We start from the raw sequence: 17,203 nt of genomic DNA on the forward strand, positions 1-17,203 counted from the left end.
CTGCAGTGTTGGAGCAGCTATTGGAGGAACTGCAGCGTTTCCTGAAGCTCCTGGATGGAGAGAACCTGAGTGGAAATGCCACTGTGCAGAAGAGCCTGCTTACCGACCTGCTGCACTCATACACATCTTCAGACGGTACATCATACCAGCACACAACATGTGTAGACCTTTGTTCGACATAAACATACCCCACATGCACTTCTTTCGTCATATCCATTGTTGTCCTTTTTACAGGGAGATTGGTTTGGGCAATGTTACCCTTTCTTGTGTAGAATCCAGCAGTTCTTTCCTGCAGAAAGTGAACCATTTGTTGTGTGAGGTTTATTTTATTTAAACACATGGCAGTCCGCTTTTGTATTCTGGTATTGGGCTTCTCTACTTCCTCCTCTAAACTGTATCATTTTCCAAGGCTGCTTTTATCCTCCAGAGACACTCACTTCCTTTGAGTAGCAGCTTATAAATAGCCTTCATTTCCATCCTCCAAATCCCAATCTGTCTTTTACAGTAAAAAAAAAAAAATGTTTTAGGCTGGGAGCAGTGTTATTACCCTGTTCATGAACTTATGATAAGCAGAGTGCACAACATGGATCTGGGTTGCCTGTTATGGCAATTGTAAGTTTTAATGGCTCTTTTTTTCCTCAATGAAGGTCCATGAATTAAAAGAAAACAAAAATTCAAATATTGCATTTCTGGTGAATATTTCCATAAGGCATTCATGCAGTGTGGGGTTGTAGGAGGAATTTTTTATTATAATTGAATATGACCCCATGCATCTTCCACAGGCCTTGTGTATAGTGTATGTGTACAGTGGGTGAAGGCCTAAGGGGTGCTCTCACATGCACACAGTACAGAACACTGCCCCTTTCTCACTCTGACAAAATTATACTGTATGTTGAAAAAGATTCTGTGAATGTCTGAGATTTTAAGAATAGAAAGAAGGAGTGATCGAGGAGTGTATATAATTTTTGGTATAATTTATCATTATGAATACCTGGTATTTTAAGTTTGATCTAGACAAATATATGTAAGTTATTCATGAAGCATTCTTGAAGACTCTTGTTCTTCCTTCTGTCTTTAAGGTGAGGATGAAGAGTATATCTATATGAACAAGGTCCTTGTCATTGGACAGAACAAAGACAAGAGAGACAAAGGTAAGTGTATAATTCAGAACTCCATTTCTAATTTACAGCAGAGGGGAAAAAACTACACTTGCAGATCCAACAACACATGTTGAGAAAATTGTTTATTAAAAGAGGATCATGCATCAGAGGAGCTAAAACCCTGGCCTAATTTTCAGCGGGGTGATGCATTGTGGAGTAAGCGTTGCCTCCCTCCTCTACCACGATTTCCTGTCTGCTTCTTAATAAATCCCCTCAGTCTTTCACAGCCAGACCCCCATCTGAGGCCTGGCTGCTTTGTTTAGACTTCACTGAAGAATGAAACATGCAGAAAAATAGACCAAGCCTTCACTTTACAGCCTTCTAAACCGCAAGAAGTATGTGTGTATTAGATCTCCATCTCACATACATAGATAAAGCGTAAAAATAGACTGAAGAGAAATGGCTTTTGTGGTTCAGAACAATGAAAATGCAACTCTTTGCATAGTATTATTTCACCTTAGCTGAATGTGTAATAATCATTATGAATCAGATACTGTATGATTTGTATGGCCCAGTAAAGAGACACATTTGAGGTTGCACAGAAACAAAAGTGCTACTAAGGAGTAGAGATGAAGCTAAGAAACTCATGCTTGCCATTATCTTTGCTGACTCTTAGACTTTTCCTGTGAAAGTTTAATGTTCATCTTACAACAACCCAGATGTTAGCATTTGAAGAGGAAGTCAGAGGAATGTCTGATAGGAAGTGCTTGAGTATGGCTAAATATTACCACAGGCCACATAAATTACTAGGCATGAACTAATAGTTTAAAAAAACAAACTGTTTAACAAAATAAATTGAGTGTTCATCTCTTTCTCTGTGTGTCAACAAGGATATATTGTGTATATGTGCTATGTGTATGCATGCTATTATGTATTGCTCTACTTTGGAAACATGTTCTAAAGGAATTGACTTTTTCTCCTTTTCTTCTCTGATCCTGTATGAATACAGATCACAGAGCAGAAACAGAGGCCAATGAAAGTGCAGGAAAGCATGTCTGTGCACCACAGAAGAGTCTTCCAGAGCTTCCTCCACCCAGAACAGTAAGCGATCTCTGTTACTGCAGGCATATCATTTAATAATTTTAACATGTGATCATAATAACAGAAAGTTACTCAGTCACTTAGACAAACACCTAACACATATTCAGTATATTCACATATTCAGTATGCATAGATATGTTGCTGCATTGTGACAAGCAAACATTTTGAAAGAGTGCATGTAAAGATAAACGAGTGAAGAAAAAAAAAAGATATTCTCCCTTTCTTTGACGTTTGCCTTTATAACAGCATCCAGTTTTAATCTAATTGGGATACAAACTTTTGCACTCCACTGTATACAAGCTGTAGAAAATGACAATTTGCAGGGTTATACAGTATATCGCATACAGCGTGATAATGTTTTATATAGTCATATTTTATTTTGTGTAATAGTGACTTCTGCTTTTGTCATATCCTATTTGTTCAATCTGTGTTTGAACCTATGTAGTAGCTGAATGAGTTTATTTATCAGACATGCCCATGTTTCTACACAAACCTTATGAATGACTGTAAATTTCCATTATTATCCCTATTTATCTCTAATAAATTCTAGTTTTTATATGTGATGTAATCACTTTCAGGGCAAAGTTATTAATCCCCATCCTAAGTGCAGAATACAGAGAGGGTTTGCTGTTTAAGTGCGAGTTGATCTGTGGCTTGCTGTGGTCAGGCAGATAGACATACAGGAGGATGGAGACAATTAGTGGAGCCAAGTGAGAAGTCTTTGAACTCCAGCTCCATCTACAGATCCACAGGGTGCTTCCAGTGATTAAACACACACTGCATCAGCCATTTGAAAACACTGCTGGTGTGGATGTGCCAGTCATGTGCGTACGCGAGGTAGTGATAGCAAGGGAGAGATTTTCCCCAGAACACCTTGATCAGTTTTCCCTGTTCTAGTCCACCTGATTTGTATCCAAAGTAGCTGGATATCTGAATAAGTTGTGGCACTCTCTAACCACAGTATTCTCAATGTATAATACAATTATAAAAATACAATATTTTGCTTACAAATATGAAAATCTTACATTGTGGTAAATTAACCTACACATTGTCGCCCTTGTTTTGATCAACAGTAGCAGTCTCCAGTGGCTCATTTGTAGTATTTACTTCCTCTTTATTTTCGGTCCTGGGAAGTCTGAGCATGCATGTCCAGAGTGATCCATTCTTTGGAAAACCTTTCATCTGTCTGTGTGGTTTCCAGTGATCACCACAAATCAGGTACTCCAGTGTCAGATTGCGGTTCACTGTGAACACTGAGTCCCCTCTCACCATAGCTGTAAACAGGGCTCCACGACTGTTGATATAATGCCCTGGCATGGAGGTCCACTGGCCTGTGGTAATGTTGTAGCAGTCCATTAGGCAGCGTAAGAAGTCATCACAAAGACCATTCCTCATCACATAGAGTTTGTCACCATGTGCCACCATGCAGTGGCCATAACTCTGATAATGTATCATAGTTGTAGTCAGGGTCCACTCATCCTTGAGTGGTATATATTCATAGATATCTGTTGTATTAGGTGGCTTCCAGAAACACACAAAGATCCTCCTTCGGGCCACAGTGCTTGCTGCTCCTGCCACAGGACATGGGGCATTTTTCACAAAAGTCCACTTACGTGTGGAAACATCACACAGCTCTGCAGAAGACATTATTCTCTTATCGTATTCACCGCCAAAGGCATACAAGTGTCCTTCATGACTCACAAGTGTGAAGTTGTATCTAGGCTGCTGAGGTCCATCAAACATACTCCAGGAGTTGCTCTCTGTGTCATAGCAGTAACTGAAGTCCACCGTTTCCATGCTCACCCCTGTCACACCTCCCACCACATACAGACGGTTCTCCACCACAGCTATCCCTGCCATGGAGGTGCTGGCCTCTGTGGGAAGGTCAGTCAGGTAATTCCACACTCCTTGCTCCTCTTTCAGGTACCACACGGTCCTGGAGGAGTCCTGCAGGATTTTCATCGAGGGTGAATGTGTTCCCATAGCAATGAAAGAAGCAGGTGTGAGAGACTCCACATAGTTAATCATCTCCTCTGGCAGAACCAGTGCTGCTTCAGTCAGATCCTGATAGGAATCACGGATAAATACTGCTGCACTGTGAAATAGTCTCAACAGGCCAAACATGGCTGCTGTATGGTACAGGAGGAAGCAGTTGTCTGTATCTATGATGTCTATAAGATACTGCATCAAGGTGTCTACTTGAAGGAAGGCAGCACACTCCACAGCCTCTACAATCTCATCAGGGTCCCTGATGCTTGGCTGCTCACCCCTTGCAACAGCCAGAGCTAAAAGGAAACCTTTTGCCTTCAGGCCTCCCTGCAGATAGAGTTCATTTTGATTGCTTTCTCTCATCCCAGAACGAAAAAGAGCACGAAAGTACTCTGAATTCAGGGCTAGCAATGCCCTGTCCACAATGAAAACACATCCGTCCACTTGCACTCTGAGAACATGTGTCAGCCCCTGTCCCTCTGCCAGGTCACAATCTTCAGACTGGTGCACAATAACAGTGTCCAGCCCTGAGCTGCTGGGAGGCTCCATAACTCCTCCAACTTGCTTCTCCTTAACTAGTATTTCATCCACTCCACAGGCTATAAAGTAAGTACAACCACATTAGCGTTTTAGTCCAGAGTTGACACAAACGTAAGTGTTTGAGTAGCACTGTAGTCACTCTGCCCTGCTTTGCTGTTACTCAAAATAGAGCCGTCCTAAAGATAGCAGAAGGGTTGGTCTTTGGCATCAAATAGGACAGGGAGTGTGACTTCCACACAGCAGAGATTATTGAATATAGAGTACACATTATGATTCTAAATATGTCACAAAATTAAACCTACTGATACTGTCAAAAATCGCATACATTTGTAATCACAGAGAGGATTTTTTGAGATATCTCAATGCTATGACCGCAAGAGATTAGAAAAGAATACAACCATGATTCTAAAACCAGACTGCACACGAAGGAAGTGAACGAACAAACAAAGAACTTAAACTGGTCAAAGAGAGTTCAAAGTAAGATCAGATGACTAATCAAGTACTGAGTCTCCATAAGGTCAAAAGTTACTTCTGAGGAGGATCAGAGAATTGATGACAGCTGTTCAGAGACCATATACCTAATACATCTGTTACCAGTGCTAATTATTCTATCAGCTACCCCCTCTTCCCAAACAGTTTTAGGGCCCAGTTGACTTGTATTTTCACTGTGCTGGATTCTTGGCACCAGAACTGGGGATTTTCCATGTTTTGGGTGTTTGTTTGGTCTCTTTCCCACTTGTCCTTTTCCTCTTTCCCAAAGCCTGGCTTTTGCTTCTTATTTATGTCTGACTCTTGATCTACTTACTTCTCAGACTGTGTTCCCATGGTAATGAGAATGGGGGGCTTGATTATTTCAACAAAAATTAGGGGAGTAGGCTCAAAATGGGGTTTCTATGGAGTTCAGTACACAGCACTGTGTGGCTGAGTGTGCAAACACACTCGTGTCCAATTGCATAAGCAGGACTGATCATGTTGCGTTGGTGGATTACTTGGACTGGTCCTGCTTGAAGCAGCAGGGATACTGAGTTTGAGAGGGAGGAAGTAATGGCTTGCTCCATCATCTTAATCAGTGGCAAATGCACTGTCACTCTGACACTTCTTTTTTCATACCTCCCAGTGTATTTCCTTGATAGACTGTCAGAGAGTCAGGAGACAGAGTTGGTGGGGCGTGGTATTATTACGTCTGTAAGAAAAACTGTTTCCATTTAGTTTAGTCGATATTTTTGAGGTGGAAGGCTGCTCCTGTTCTCATCAGCTCATAATTTTTTCTTTTACTGCTTATATCTGCCCCTTATTCCACTTCATTGCCTACCATTTTGCTGAATCCTGTTAAAGCCTACAGCAAACTTTTAGTCACAACATCCTATGTCTCCCCAAGACCAATTGTTTATGAGCACTTCATAGTCCTCTTTTCAAAATAAACACGTATCCTGCCAGTTGGACCATGCTCTTATTAGCTATAATATACAGTGCCCTCTGAAAGCATTGAAACAGTAAGGCCAATTCTTTTGTTTTTGCTATACACTGAAGACATTTGGATTTGAGATTAAAAGATGAAACTATAGATCAGAATTTAAGCTTTAATTTCTTGATATTTACTTCTAGGTGAGCAAAACTATTGGAACAGATCGTTTTAAAGTAAAGGACACTTAATATTTGATTGCATATCCCTTGCTTGTCATAACTGCATCAAGCCAGCAACCCACTGACATCACCAAACTGTTGCATTCTTCTTTTGTGCTGTTCTTATGTGTTTATTATGCTTTTCCAGACTTGTATTGCAGCTTCTTTCAGTTGCTTTTTTTGGGGGGTTTCGCATCTTGTGGTATAGCACCTTCAGTATATTTCTGCTCTTGAAGTCTTCTTCAAACGGTGGATTGTGATACCTTCAACCCTGACCTGTGGAGGATGTTGGTGATGTCACTGACTGTCGATATGGGGTTTTACTTCACAGCTCTCACAATGTTTCTGTCATCAACTGCCGTTGTTTTCCTTGGCTGGCCTGTTTGATGTCTGGTTGTTAGTGTTAGTACACCAGTGGTTTCTTTCTTTTTCAGAACATTTCAAATGGCCTTATTGCTATGTCCAATGCCTATGCAATGGCTCTGATAGATTTTCCCTTTTTTTGAACTTCAAAATGGCTTGCTCTTCTCCCATTGACAGCTCTCTTGTCTTCATGTTGGTTTATCCTTTTTAACAACAAATGCAGTCTTCACAGGTGGAATCCCGGCTCTCAATTCAAGAGTAGACATTCATAGCTATTAACTGTTTAAACAATCAGTCTAACAGGACACACCTGGGCAACAAGAAACACCTGTCAGTCACATGTTCCATTATTTTTGATTACTTTAAAAATGCATGTTTAACACATTTAGATGTAAATATCAGGAAATGTTTTCAGTGTATAAAAAAAAAAGAATTGACCTTGCTGAACCAGTCCTTTAAATTTAGCATCCAGATTATCTGAATAGGTGATAATAATCTCACCATGAATCAACATAAATCAAGATCATGGTAGACGGGCCATCTGGAACCCCATTTTCTCTGTGAGTGGGTGGTGAATAGACCGTGCAAGCTCATTGCAGAAATCACTATGAGAGTATCAGATGTGAGGATTTAGTGATGCTTTGGGTTGACGGTTTTGGGAAACCCACCAGCCAATCCACACCCAGCTAAAACATTACTTCTTCAGGCAAACATGTGTGGAATTCCTGTTTGAAGTGCACAAAGCTGAGGTCACAGGCAGCTCAGATTCAGGGTGGAGGAATTCCCCATCAGTCAGAGAGCAGAGGCCAGAGCAAAGTCAGGTGCTTAACTAAAAGCTCTTGAGTCTGACTTATTGCATGTGAGATGTTAAACAGTAACATACATGGCAGGTTCAGTCCAAATACAGGAAGGGTGTAGCTGTGGTTTTTGCATCATATAAAATGCATGATGCATGAACATAATTCTTTATCAAGAAGCTCTATAATCTCACCTTTTTTCTCTCCCTTTCTCACTCTAGCCCATAGGAAGGAGGGAGCCATTTTCTCTCCCACCAACTCCAGCACCAGCATGTATGGATTCTCCAGAGAGTTATTATGAGGAGGCTCAGCCGTATGATTTAGCCATCAATGGTAAGCTCTGGTTGGTAACGGTTCTTATGTTTCTTTTACTCAAAGAAAATAAAGTCAGAATATGTTATCCCAGTCATTTTCAGTCTACGCTGTAAAAGGCTGATCTCCAAAACCAGTACGGTGCATCACTTTGCTTACTTACTGTTAATTCTGAAGATCATACAAAGATCAGCCAGTAGATGATGCTTTTCTTATATTTCCCCTAAACACTAGAACAGAGTTTCAGAGAATATTAAGAATATAGGTAGGTATTATCTAGAAGTCATTTTAAAATCAGGATTAAAAATATATTGGTTTAACTGGCATATTCATAATTTTTGGATCTTTTATTTTGTTATTATTATTATTATTATTATTAGTAGTAGTAGTAATGTAAGACTTAGAAATTATAGTAAAAAAGTTCATTATATCACAGGATGTGCCACTTTTGATTTAACTAGGGCTTAGTAACTTACTTTATAAAAGTGAAATTAATTTTACATATTTTTTTTTTAATTTACATTCATATTTACATTATATTCACATTAATTCAGAAGTATGTATATACACAATACCTTACAGTATATTAATATAACATGAAAATGTTTTTGTCTAAAAAAAATCTTGGTTTTGCAGACTAATATATGACCTTTAGTTTTTGCAGTCCTTGCAACCATTCCTGTTTTTTGGTAAAGCACTGTTCATTCAGTGTCCTGATTTAGCTCACTTGCTGTTGCCATGAAATTTTACTTAATGTAATCGAGAGTTACGATTTCCAAATTTGGGATACAGATTTCTGGACAGTTTCTTTTCTCTGAACATGGCCATAACACAGAGGGCCCTGTGGTTGAGGAGCACAGAACAGTGATACTCTTTGTTTCTCTGCAACGGGTCTTCTGGCACAGGACATACAGTGACAGAACATTAACCATGAGCCTAGGAAATGGGGGCCAGCTGAAGCAAGGCCTTGGGTAGATAGTGCACCCTGATCAGTGAATGATTTACATCTTCAGCAAATGTCTGGACACATTATCAAGCAGCTGTGTTATTCAACATTGAAGGAGATTGAGATGAGAGATAGAGTTCTTTGGTTATGAGAACGTGTTCTTAGGAAGTCAAATATGGTTAAGGTCTTACAAAACAGGCTTGTTTTCTCCCGTCTGTTCTCTCCACTGATTTGCATGGTTTCTACCTCTTATCATATCTAAACAAAATAAACCATGACCATATTCATTCATTCATTCATTCATTAAATCTTTAGTAACATATCCATCTTGGTCAGGGTCTGGGTAGTCCATCAGAGGAGCACTGGGTTAATCACAAGGCACTATGCGCACACACACACACACACACATACACACATTTACACACTCATTCACACCTAGGGGCAATTTATCATTGACAGTCTACCTACCAGCATGATTTTGGGAAGTGGGAAGAAATTAGAGAACCTGAAATTAGAGAACCCACACAGACACTGGGAGAACATGTAAAACTCTGACAGTAACCCAAGTTTAAGATTAAAATACGGAGCCTGGGGCTGTGAGGCAGCAACACTACCTTGGCAGTGTTTTCAATAAAATACAAAATCTGCTTGGAGATGCTTAACATTAAAAAAAAAATCTAGACTCTCAACTTCCACCCAGGACCATCTTCTTTTTATTTGCACTTTATCCTTACTGGGGCACGACTAACTTAATTAAGTTTTCTTTCTTCAGATGATGGTGATGCAGTGAGCAGCTCATATGAGTCCTATGATGAGGAGGAAGTGCCAAAAGGCAAATCTGCAGCACAGCACCAGTGGCCATCCACAGAGGCTTCTATTGAGCTAATGAAGGATGCAAGGATTTGTGCTTTCCTCTGGAGGAAGAAGTGGCTGGGCCAGTGGGCCAAACAGCTTTGTGTCATCCGAGAAAATCGTCTCCTTGTAGGTGGCCTTGGGGATGAGTTATTCATACACAGATTGTACATATACGCTGATTTATATAATGCTCCTGATGCCCATTGTCAAATGGCATAATCAAATACAGTAGGAATGCAATGTAGAAATATAGATTTAAAAACAATTCTGCTATGCAGCTATACAGCTTACTGTAGTTCCATATCAGAGATAGTATACAATTAAAGTTCATTGCCCTTATTTGTATACACAGTGTTACAAGAGCTCAAAAGACCAAACCCCACTGTTGGACGTCAGTCTAATGGGCTGCAGCGTCATTTTCAAAGAAAAGCAGCCTAAGAGGAAAGAACACAAGCTGAAGATCATCCCCCAGGGTGGTGAGGCCATTGTGCTCGGCCTGCAGAGCAAAGAGCAGGCTGAACAGTGGCTGAAGGCAAGCCTGCAGATATTCTCAGCTATGATAAAAGAATTAATTGAATCCTCCTCATTCAGACTGCACAGTCATAATCTACTTGTATTGTTGTTTATGGCAGGTCATCCAGGAGATCAGTCCCAAATCTACAGAGGGCTCTGATGTCTCCGATTCGTCAAGACTCATCTGTACTAAGGTATGCACTGAACAGAATGGAAGATAAGAAACTGCTTAACAAATACTTTCATTAAAAAAAGGTCCATCCAGCATGTTAAATGTTATTTGGTTTGTCCCATTATTTTTTTAGTGCAGACCCTTACAACATAAAGTTCAATGAAAAACACTTTCAGCAAAGGTTCCAAGTAGAACTTATAAAAATGTCCTACTAAGAACCTTAATCAAGAGCTACAAGACAATTAAATAGGCCTAAATAGCCATGTTTTAAAGAAAGCTACTCAACATAAATTGGGTCTATAAATTGTGAGTAATTAACAAGAAACAATTAGAATTTTGAGGATCCATTTTGAGGTGCAGTGAATACTTTAGAGCAAAAGAATGCAAAGAATCTTTCAATGCAAAGTCTTTCAAGCTAAATTCTTTAGATAACCAGTAACCACCCAAAGAACACTTGAGGAACCTTTTTAACAGTTTAAGATCAATAACTGACAAGCAATATGTCCCATTATTTGGTGGTTTTAAACTACTCACTAAATGGTTGGCTGGAGTAGAAAATAATGTAACTGAAGAAGAGTATAGTGAAAGTGTTAACTGTCGCTCCACAGACTGAGCTTGGTGAGAGGTACTCCGTGGCATCAGAGAGTGGGAGCAGCACAGACAGCCATGTTGAGAACGTTGAGACTAAAGATGGTGAGACTTCTTCCATTTCACCCAACTATTAAATGCAGGGGGTTATTGTTTCATTAAATGCTAATATTTAATTTCTGTTTAGTTAAGAAGAAATCCAGTGCTGGCCTGAAGCTAAGCAATCTGATGAACATTGGGAAAAAAAAGATTTCGTCTTTAGAGGGTCCTGAGAAGTGTGTGGATACATCAGGTAGATTAGTGCAGACATGCTGCAGATGTTCTTCAGTATCAACATTTATCAATGTTTATCAATAAATTTATCAATATATTAACATCTCTACTTTCTTCTTTGTAACAGGCTATCTGAATGTCTTGGTGAACAGCCAGTGGCGGACACGCTGGTGTCTGATAAAGAATGGTAAGCTTTGGTTCTACCAGGATAAGGGCAAGTCTAAGGTTGCCCAGCAGCCTGTGGCTCTGGAGGGGTGTATGGTGCTACCTGACCCCAGCCCAGAACGCCTCTACTCATTTCGCATACAGATGGATGGAGAGGAGCTTGCTATCCTTGAGGTGATTTTAATCTCTTACTTAGTTGGGTCATTAAAAACAATCAAAGTTAGCAACAGTTTGGCATCTTGTATAAAAGCATACAATAGCCTGGTTTTCCCCTGATTTCACACATCTCTGCCATGCTCCCTTAGACCCAATTTATCACACATACACCATACCACACACTGTCTGGCACTGTTTGCTACACTGTCTGGCAATGCAAAAAGGGTGTAGTCAACTTTAGAAACCACAAATTAGCAATCCTGCTATACTGATGGTGTAGTGCTTCCATGCTCCATCTCGGAAAGCCTCACACTGCTGCAATAAAAGGTCCACAAGCCAACATTGACTCATGCTTTTGGGAACTGATGGGCCTGGTCTGTCACCCAGGCTCCAAACTGATACGCTATTTTCTTTATGTTGCTTGAGATTTATCTAAAATTTGTCAAGATTTTAAAACTGAAAATGACTATTTTGCCTTTTATATTCATCATTATGTGGTTATTAGGTCACTAGTATAGCCACTGTGATGAAAGACTCTCATTAAATGGATAAACAACTTATTTCCTGCTCACATTCCAGTATTTATTGTCCGTCTACACTTTCAATAAAGAAAAAGAAAACAGTGACATTTTAAATCTTCTATAAAGAATAACATGATTATACTATACGGTACAGTATGTTTATATAATATCTCTTCTGTCACATCTTCAAGGCTAAATCATCTGCTGACATGGGCCATTGGCTGGGACTCTTACTCTCACAGACAGGAACCAAAACTGACCCAGAGGACCTCACCTATGACTATGTAAACTCTGACAGAATATCCAGTATAGTCAACGCAGCCAAGACCTCCATGTAGTGAGTATAGTTTCTTTTTTTTTGCCAACAAACATGCAAAGAATGTGTGTGTGTGTGTAGTTCATTGTGGATCTTTTTGGCTATTCCTTAGCTTAATGCAGAGGAGATATTCAGAGCAAAACATGTACACCGAAAGTCTCCCAACAAACAACAATGACTCTGATGACATATACGATGATGTGGCCTCCATAGAGAATGAACAGGAGGTAAGCAATACTATTTTGGTGTTAGACATATAGTGATGTCTACTCTGAGCATTTGTTCTGCCTAAGTAGCATCGAAGAAAAGCGCCGAAATGCAGAGACTGTTGTCTCAGGGTTGTGTTTTCATTGTTTTCAGATGGACAGTTGTGTGTCTAGGTTTTTATACAACCCCAATTCCAATAAAGATGGGACAGTATGGAAAATGGTATTAAAAACAAGAGTGGTGATTTGTGAATGTACTTTGACTTGTATTTATACAAACCAAAATGTATAAAGACAAGGTATTTGATGTTGTACATGCAACACATTAAAAAAAAAGTTGGGACAGGGGCAGTCTAGGACTAATAGCGATGTGAGAAGTTGAAATAAGAAGGTGATGTGAAACACTTGAGGCAATCGTTTAATCATAGTATATAAGGACTCTCCAAAAAAGGCCTAGTCCTTCAAGAGCAAGGATGGATTGAGACTTGCCAATCTGCCAACAGATGCATCAGCGAATAATCCAACACTTTGAGAACATCATTCCCCAAAGACAAATCAGTAGGATTTTGGACATTTCACCTTCTACAGTGCACAATATAATTAAAAGATTCAAGGAATCCAGTAAAATCTCTGTGCATAAAGGGCAAGGCCAAAAACCACTTCTGAATGCGCATGATCTCCGATACCTCAGACGTCACTGTCAGGAATCTGTAATGGATACCCTGACATGGGCTCGGGAATACTTTGGTAAATCTTTGTCAGTAAACACCTTTCGCCGCTGCATCCACAGATGCAAGTTAAGGCTTTACTATGCACAGTAGAAGCTATACATCAACACTGTCCAGAAACGCCGCCGACTTCTCTGGGCTCGGTCTCATCTGAGATGGACAGTAACACAGTGGAATCGTGTTTTGTGGTCTGACGAGTCAACATTTCAAATAGTTTTTGGACAAAATAGCCGTCGTGTTCTCCGGGCCAAAGAGGAAAAAGACCACCCAAGCTGTTATCAGCGTCAGGTCCAAAAGCCAGCATTTGTCATGGTATGGGAGAGAGTCAGTGCCCATGGCATGTGTAACTTACACATCTGTGAAGGCAGCATTAATGCAGAATGATATGTACACATTTTGGAGCAACATATGCTGCCATCCAGAGCAGGACAACGCCAAACCACATTCTACCCTGATTACACGCACATGGTTGCGTAAGCAGAGAGTGCGGGTGCCAGCATGGCCTGCCTGCAGTCCTGACCTGTCTCTGATTGAGAATGTGTGGTGCATTATGAAGCGCAAAATAAGGCAACGAAGGCCCTGTACATTGCGCAGCTGAAGAAATGCATAATGGATGAATGGGGGAAAATTCCACTTGGTAAACTTAACCAACTGGTGTCTTCAGCACCCAAACACTTAATAAGTGTTATTAAATGAAACAGTTATGTTACACAGTGGTAAACAGTCATCAGATTTTAAATGAGTGTATATTTTCAAAAATATATTAAATTCACAAGGTAAAACATGAAATAATGTGTTAATAATGTGTTTTCAATATAGTACAGGGTGAATTGAATTTTCATGACTTTTTTCATTTTGTATACTGTCCCAACTTCTTCGGAATTGGGGTTGTACTTGGATTAAGTAATAGAGGGACTGTGGATGGTTAACATTTGTAGCCTGTAAGGGATTTCAGTTGGAACTTTTTCTGAAATGGAAACCCTCTGCGTCCGTGTATTCATCTGTTGTTGTCATACAGGAGAGTCAAGATGGCAACAGTGAGATGGTGATTAATCCGGAACAGGATGGGAAGGACAGGGTATATCTGGATCTGATCCCTGTCCGCTCCTTCCTCCACACAAATTCAGGCCAAGTGTCCCCCCATTCATCCCCTACAACAAGGAAAGAGCTCAATCCAGCCCCAGCTCCAAGTAATAGGCAACATGACCTCGGCAGTCAGGTAAGGACTAACAGAACACACCTTTCTCATCTCATTTCACCCAGCAAGCCTATCAAAATAAGGTATTGTTAAGCTATGTAGTTAAGTCAGTTGGTTTTAGATACATCTATTCATTATGAAGCATCAACACTGGGTTTGGCCTGCGTTTCTAAAAACTTAATCTCTGCCCCATTCTTAGGAAGGTGTATCTGCAGAATCTGAGTATGAAGCCTTATTACCTACACCCAGAGAATATCCTGATCCTCCAACCGTTCCCCCAAGATTGGATGTGGACAACAGCACTTCCCCAAGTCCTCCTGTTCAGCCCCAACCACAGAACCAGACCCAACAAGACCAACCCCATTCCCAGTGGTTCAGCCTCCCAAGTAAGGAAGGCCAGAAGAAGGGCTCTTCCTTACCTTCCTCACCTCACAATCAGCTCCTTACAGCTTCAAACACACCCAACAGTCCCCCAGCCTCAAGAGTACGGGCTGCAAGTACCGACAGGGCCCTTGACAGACTGAAGTCATCTGCAGCAGGTAAGATCCCAGGCCAACACTAGTTTCATACACAGTTTCATTTAATGTCATTGTACTATTTTCAGGTCATTCACTTCAAGAATTTGCTTTCACTATCTAAACGATCTGATTTTGGACAAAGCTGTGCTCTCCTCCACATTCTGTTCTGTGTAGTGTACTCAGGGTCAATCGAGGTGAAGCTGGGGAAGAACCGAACGGAGGCTGACGTGCGACGCTTCACAGATGAGAAAGAACGGCTGGAGCGAGAGAGGGAGGAGGTCAAGACCACACTGGCCTCACTGAGGAAGGAGAGACGGGAAGCAAAAGAGGAGCTGAGTTCATGTCAAGGTACATCAGCTCCCTCTATTGTACAAAGGTCGTCTTCAACATCTTAATAATAAATGGCAGCAGGATCCGAGTGTAAATGTGATTTACAAGTGTGCAAGTTATGACAAATTCTGACATAACATTATGTGGTAAACGTGTCCTTTGAGTTATTTTGTTTATTTTAATTTTTGTCCTATTTCATTGCCTTGTACAGATCCTTCTGAACAAACTACTCTGGAGGCATGTCTGAAGCAGAAGGAGGAAGCATGCCGCGAGGCAGAACAAAGGAGAGTGGAGGTGGAGCTCAGGCTGATGGAGGTAAAGGAGAGCTTGAGGAAGGTGGAGGCTGGACCCTTTACTCTGGGCACCACAGTGGACAGCAGCCTACTGGAGTTACCAGCGGTCAGTGTATTTACTAACATGGTCTCATTCTAGAGATTTGCTGTACTGATTACTTACACATGGAGGCTGACTCAGATACGTTATTAAAATTATAGCATTACTGCTATACTGAATACTCAAAGTGTAAACCACATCAGCAGTCCCTTATCAAACTGCAACTGATTTGATTATTCTCAGATATATACAGTCATGTGAAAAAAATAAGTACACCCCATGGAAAGCGCTGGCTTCTGTGACAAATTTAGACAAGCGAACATTTGATCATCTTTGAAAGTGTGTCTATTAATAAAGTTGATATGCTTGAACAAAACCACAAGGAAAATTAAGCCTCTTCAATCATTTATTCAACAGAAATATCAAGAGATGTGATATTTTTCTAAGGAAAAACTTCTTGTGGGTGGTTTGCATAATTGTTCACCAGTCTCTGACATCAACTTGCTGGAATTTTTTGACCATTCTTCCATGCAATATTCTTTCAGTTGCAAGATGTTTGAGGGTTTTCTTACATGTTCTGCCCATTTCAAACCCCCCACCCCCCCCAACATTTCAATGGGATTCAAGTCCAGGCTTTGACTGGGCCATTCCATAACCCTCCATTTCTTCTTTTTGAACCATTCCTTGGTGGATTTGCTAGTGTGCTTAGGATCATTATCCTATTGAAAGGTACATTTTCGGTTCAACTTCAACTTTCGGACAGATGGCCACACATTTCAACATTCCTCACATTCCACACATCTTCAAAACACTCTTTGATATGATGTAGAATTCATAGTTGAATCAATGCAACTATGTCTGTCTTTTTGCATCAGACAGTCTGCTCTGAATTTCCTGGGATGGCCAGTCCTGGACTACTTGTATTTACTTGTGTAAAACTACACAAGTTTTTTTTTTTCTGAAGGCCAGAACTCTTCAGATCTTGGCAAGCTGATGCCACACACCTCAATAGCAAAGGGAACACCAGACAATAGATATGAGATACACTCCTTAAGCAGGTTTTAATCACTGGCACCTGATCTTCAACACCTGATTTTAATTTTATGGATTTGAAGGTGTGATGAATGTAGTGAGGTACTTATTTTTTCCATGTGACTGATCTGTTTTTTGTTCATGTAAATTGTGAAAATTACTACAAAATGTCAATTTTATGTGTCATTTGACAGTGTATCAACTTTATTAATAGACACTGTTTCAAAGAGGATGAACTGTTCGCTTGTCCATGGGGTGTACTTGTTTTTTTTCCCCATATGACTGTATAAAGGGACTGTTTTACCCACAGGGAATGCTCACTTTCTTCTACCAGATGCTGATGTACTGACCCTATTTTTTCAGCCCAAGGTCACCCCTCCTGCCCCCTCCGCTCCCATCAACAACAGCGACTTCTCACCTGTTAACTCAGCAACGACCCTGAAAAACAGGCCCCTATCCATCATGGCACCCAGCAAAGGAAATGTACTGCAGAAAGCCAAGGTAGGAGACTTTAAGTAACCATGATTT

General features: G+C 40.4%; 1 protein-coding gene across 1 annotated transcript in view; it reads left to right on the top strand.

The window, feature by feature from the left end:
- Positions 1 to 17,203, top strand: part of afap1l2 (actin filament associated protein 1-like 2) — a 36,333-nt gene that overhangs the window by 17,630 nt on the left and 1,500 nt on the right. The window contains exons 2-18 of the mRNA XM_017484039.3: positions 7 to 135; positions 1,080 to 1,151; positions 2,110 to 2,201; positions 7,735 to 7,846; positions 9,544 to 9,752; positions 9,979 to 10,158; positions 10,259 to 10,333; positions 10,920 to 11,004; positions 11,087 to 11,191; positions 11,300 to 11,511; positions 12,206 to 12,351; positions 12,443 to 12,557; positions 14,283 to 14,483; positions 14,662 to 15,001; positions 15,155 to 15,328; positions 15,522 to 15,709; positions 17,039 to 17,176. Coding sequence (XP_017339528.1) covers positions 7 to 135; positions 1,080 to 1,151; positions 2,110 to 2,201; positions 7,735 to 7,846; positions 9,544 to 9,752; positions 9,979 to 10,158; positions 10,259 to 10,333; positions 10,920 to 11,004; positions 11,087 to 11,191; positions 11,300 to 11,511; positions 12,206 to 12,351; positions 12,443 to 12,557; positions 14,283 to 14,483; positions 14,662 to 15,001; positions 15,155 to 15,328; positions 15,522 to 15,709; positions 17,039 to 17,176 — 2,573 coding nt within the window. The remainder of the gene's footprint in view (positions 1 to 6; positions 136 to 1,079; positions 1,152 to 2,109; positions 2,202 to 7,734; positions 7,847 to 9,543; positions 9,753 to 9,978; positions 10,159 to 10,258; positions 10,334 to 10,919; positions 11,005 to 11,086; positions 11,192 to 11,299; positions 11,512 to 12,205; positions 12,352 to 12,442; positions 12,558 to 14,282; positions 14,484 to 14,661; positions 15,002 to 15,154; positions 15,329 to 15,521; positions 15,710 to 17,038; positions 17,177 to 17,203) is intronic.

The sequence above is a fragment of the Ictalurus punctatus genome, chromosome 13, assembly GCF_001660625.3.
Source record: "Ictalurus punctatus breed USDA103 chromosome 13, Coco_2.0, whole genome shotgun sequence".
NCBI lineage: Eukaryota > Metazoa > Chordata > Actinopteri > Siluriformes > Ictaluridae > Ictalurus > Ictalurus punctatus.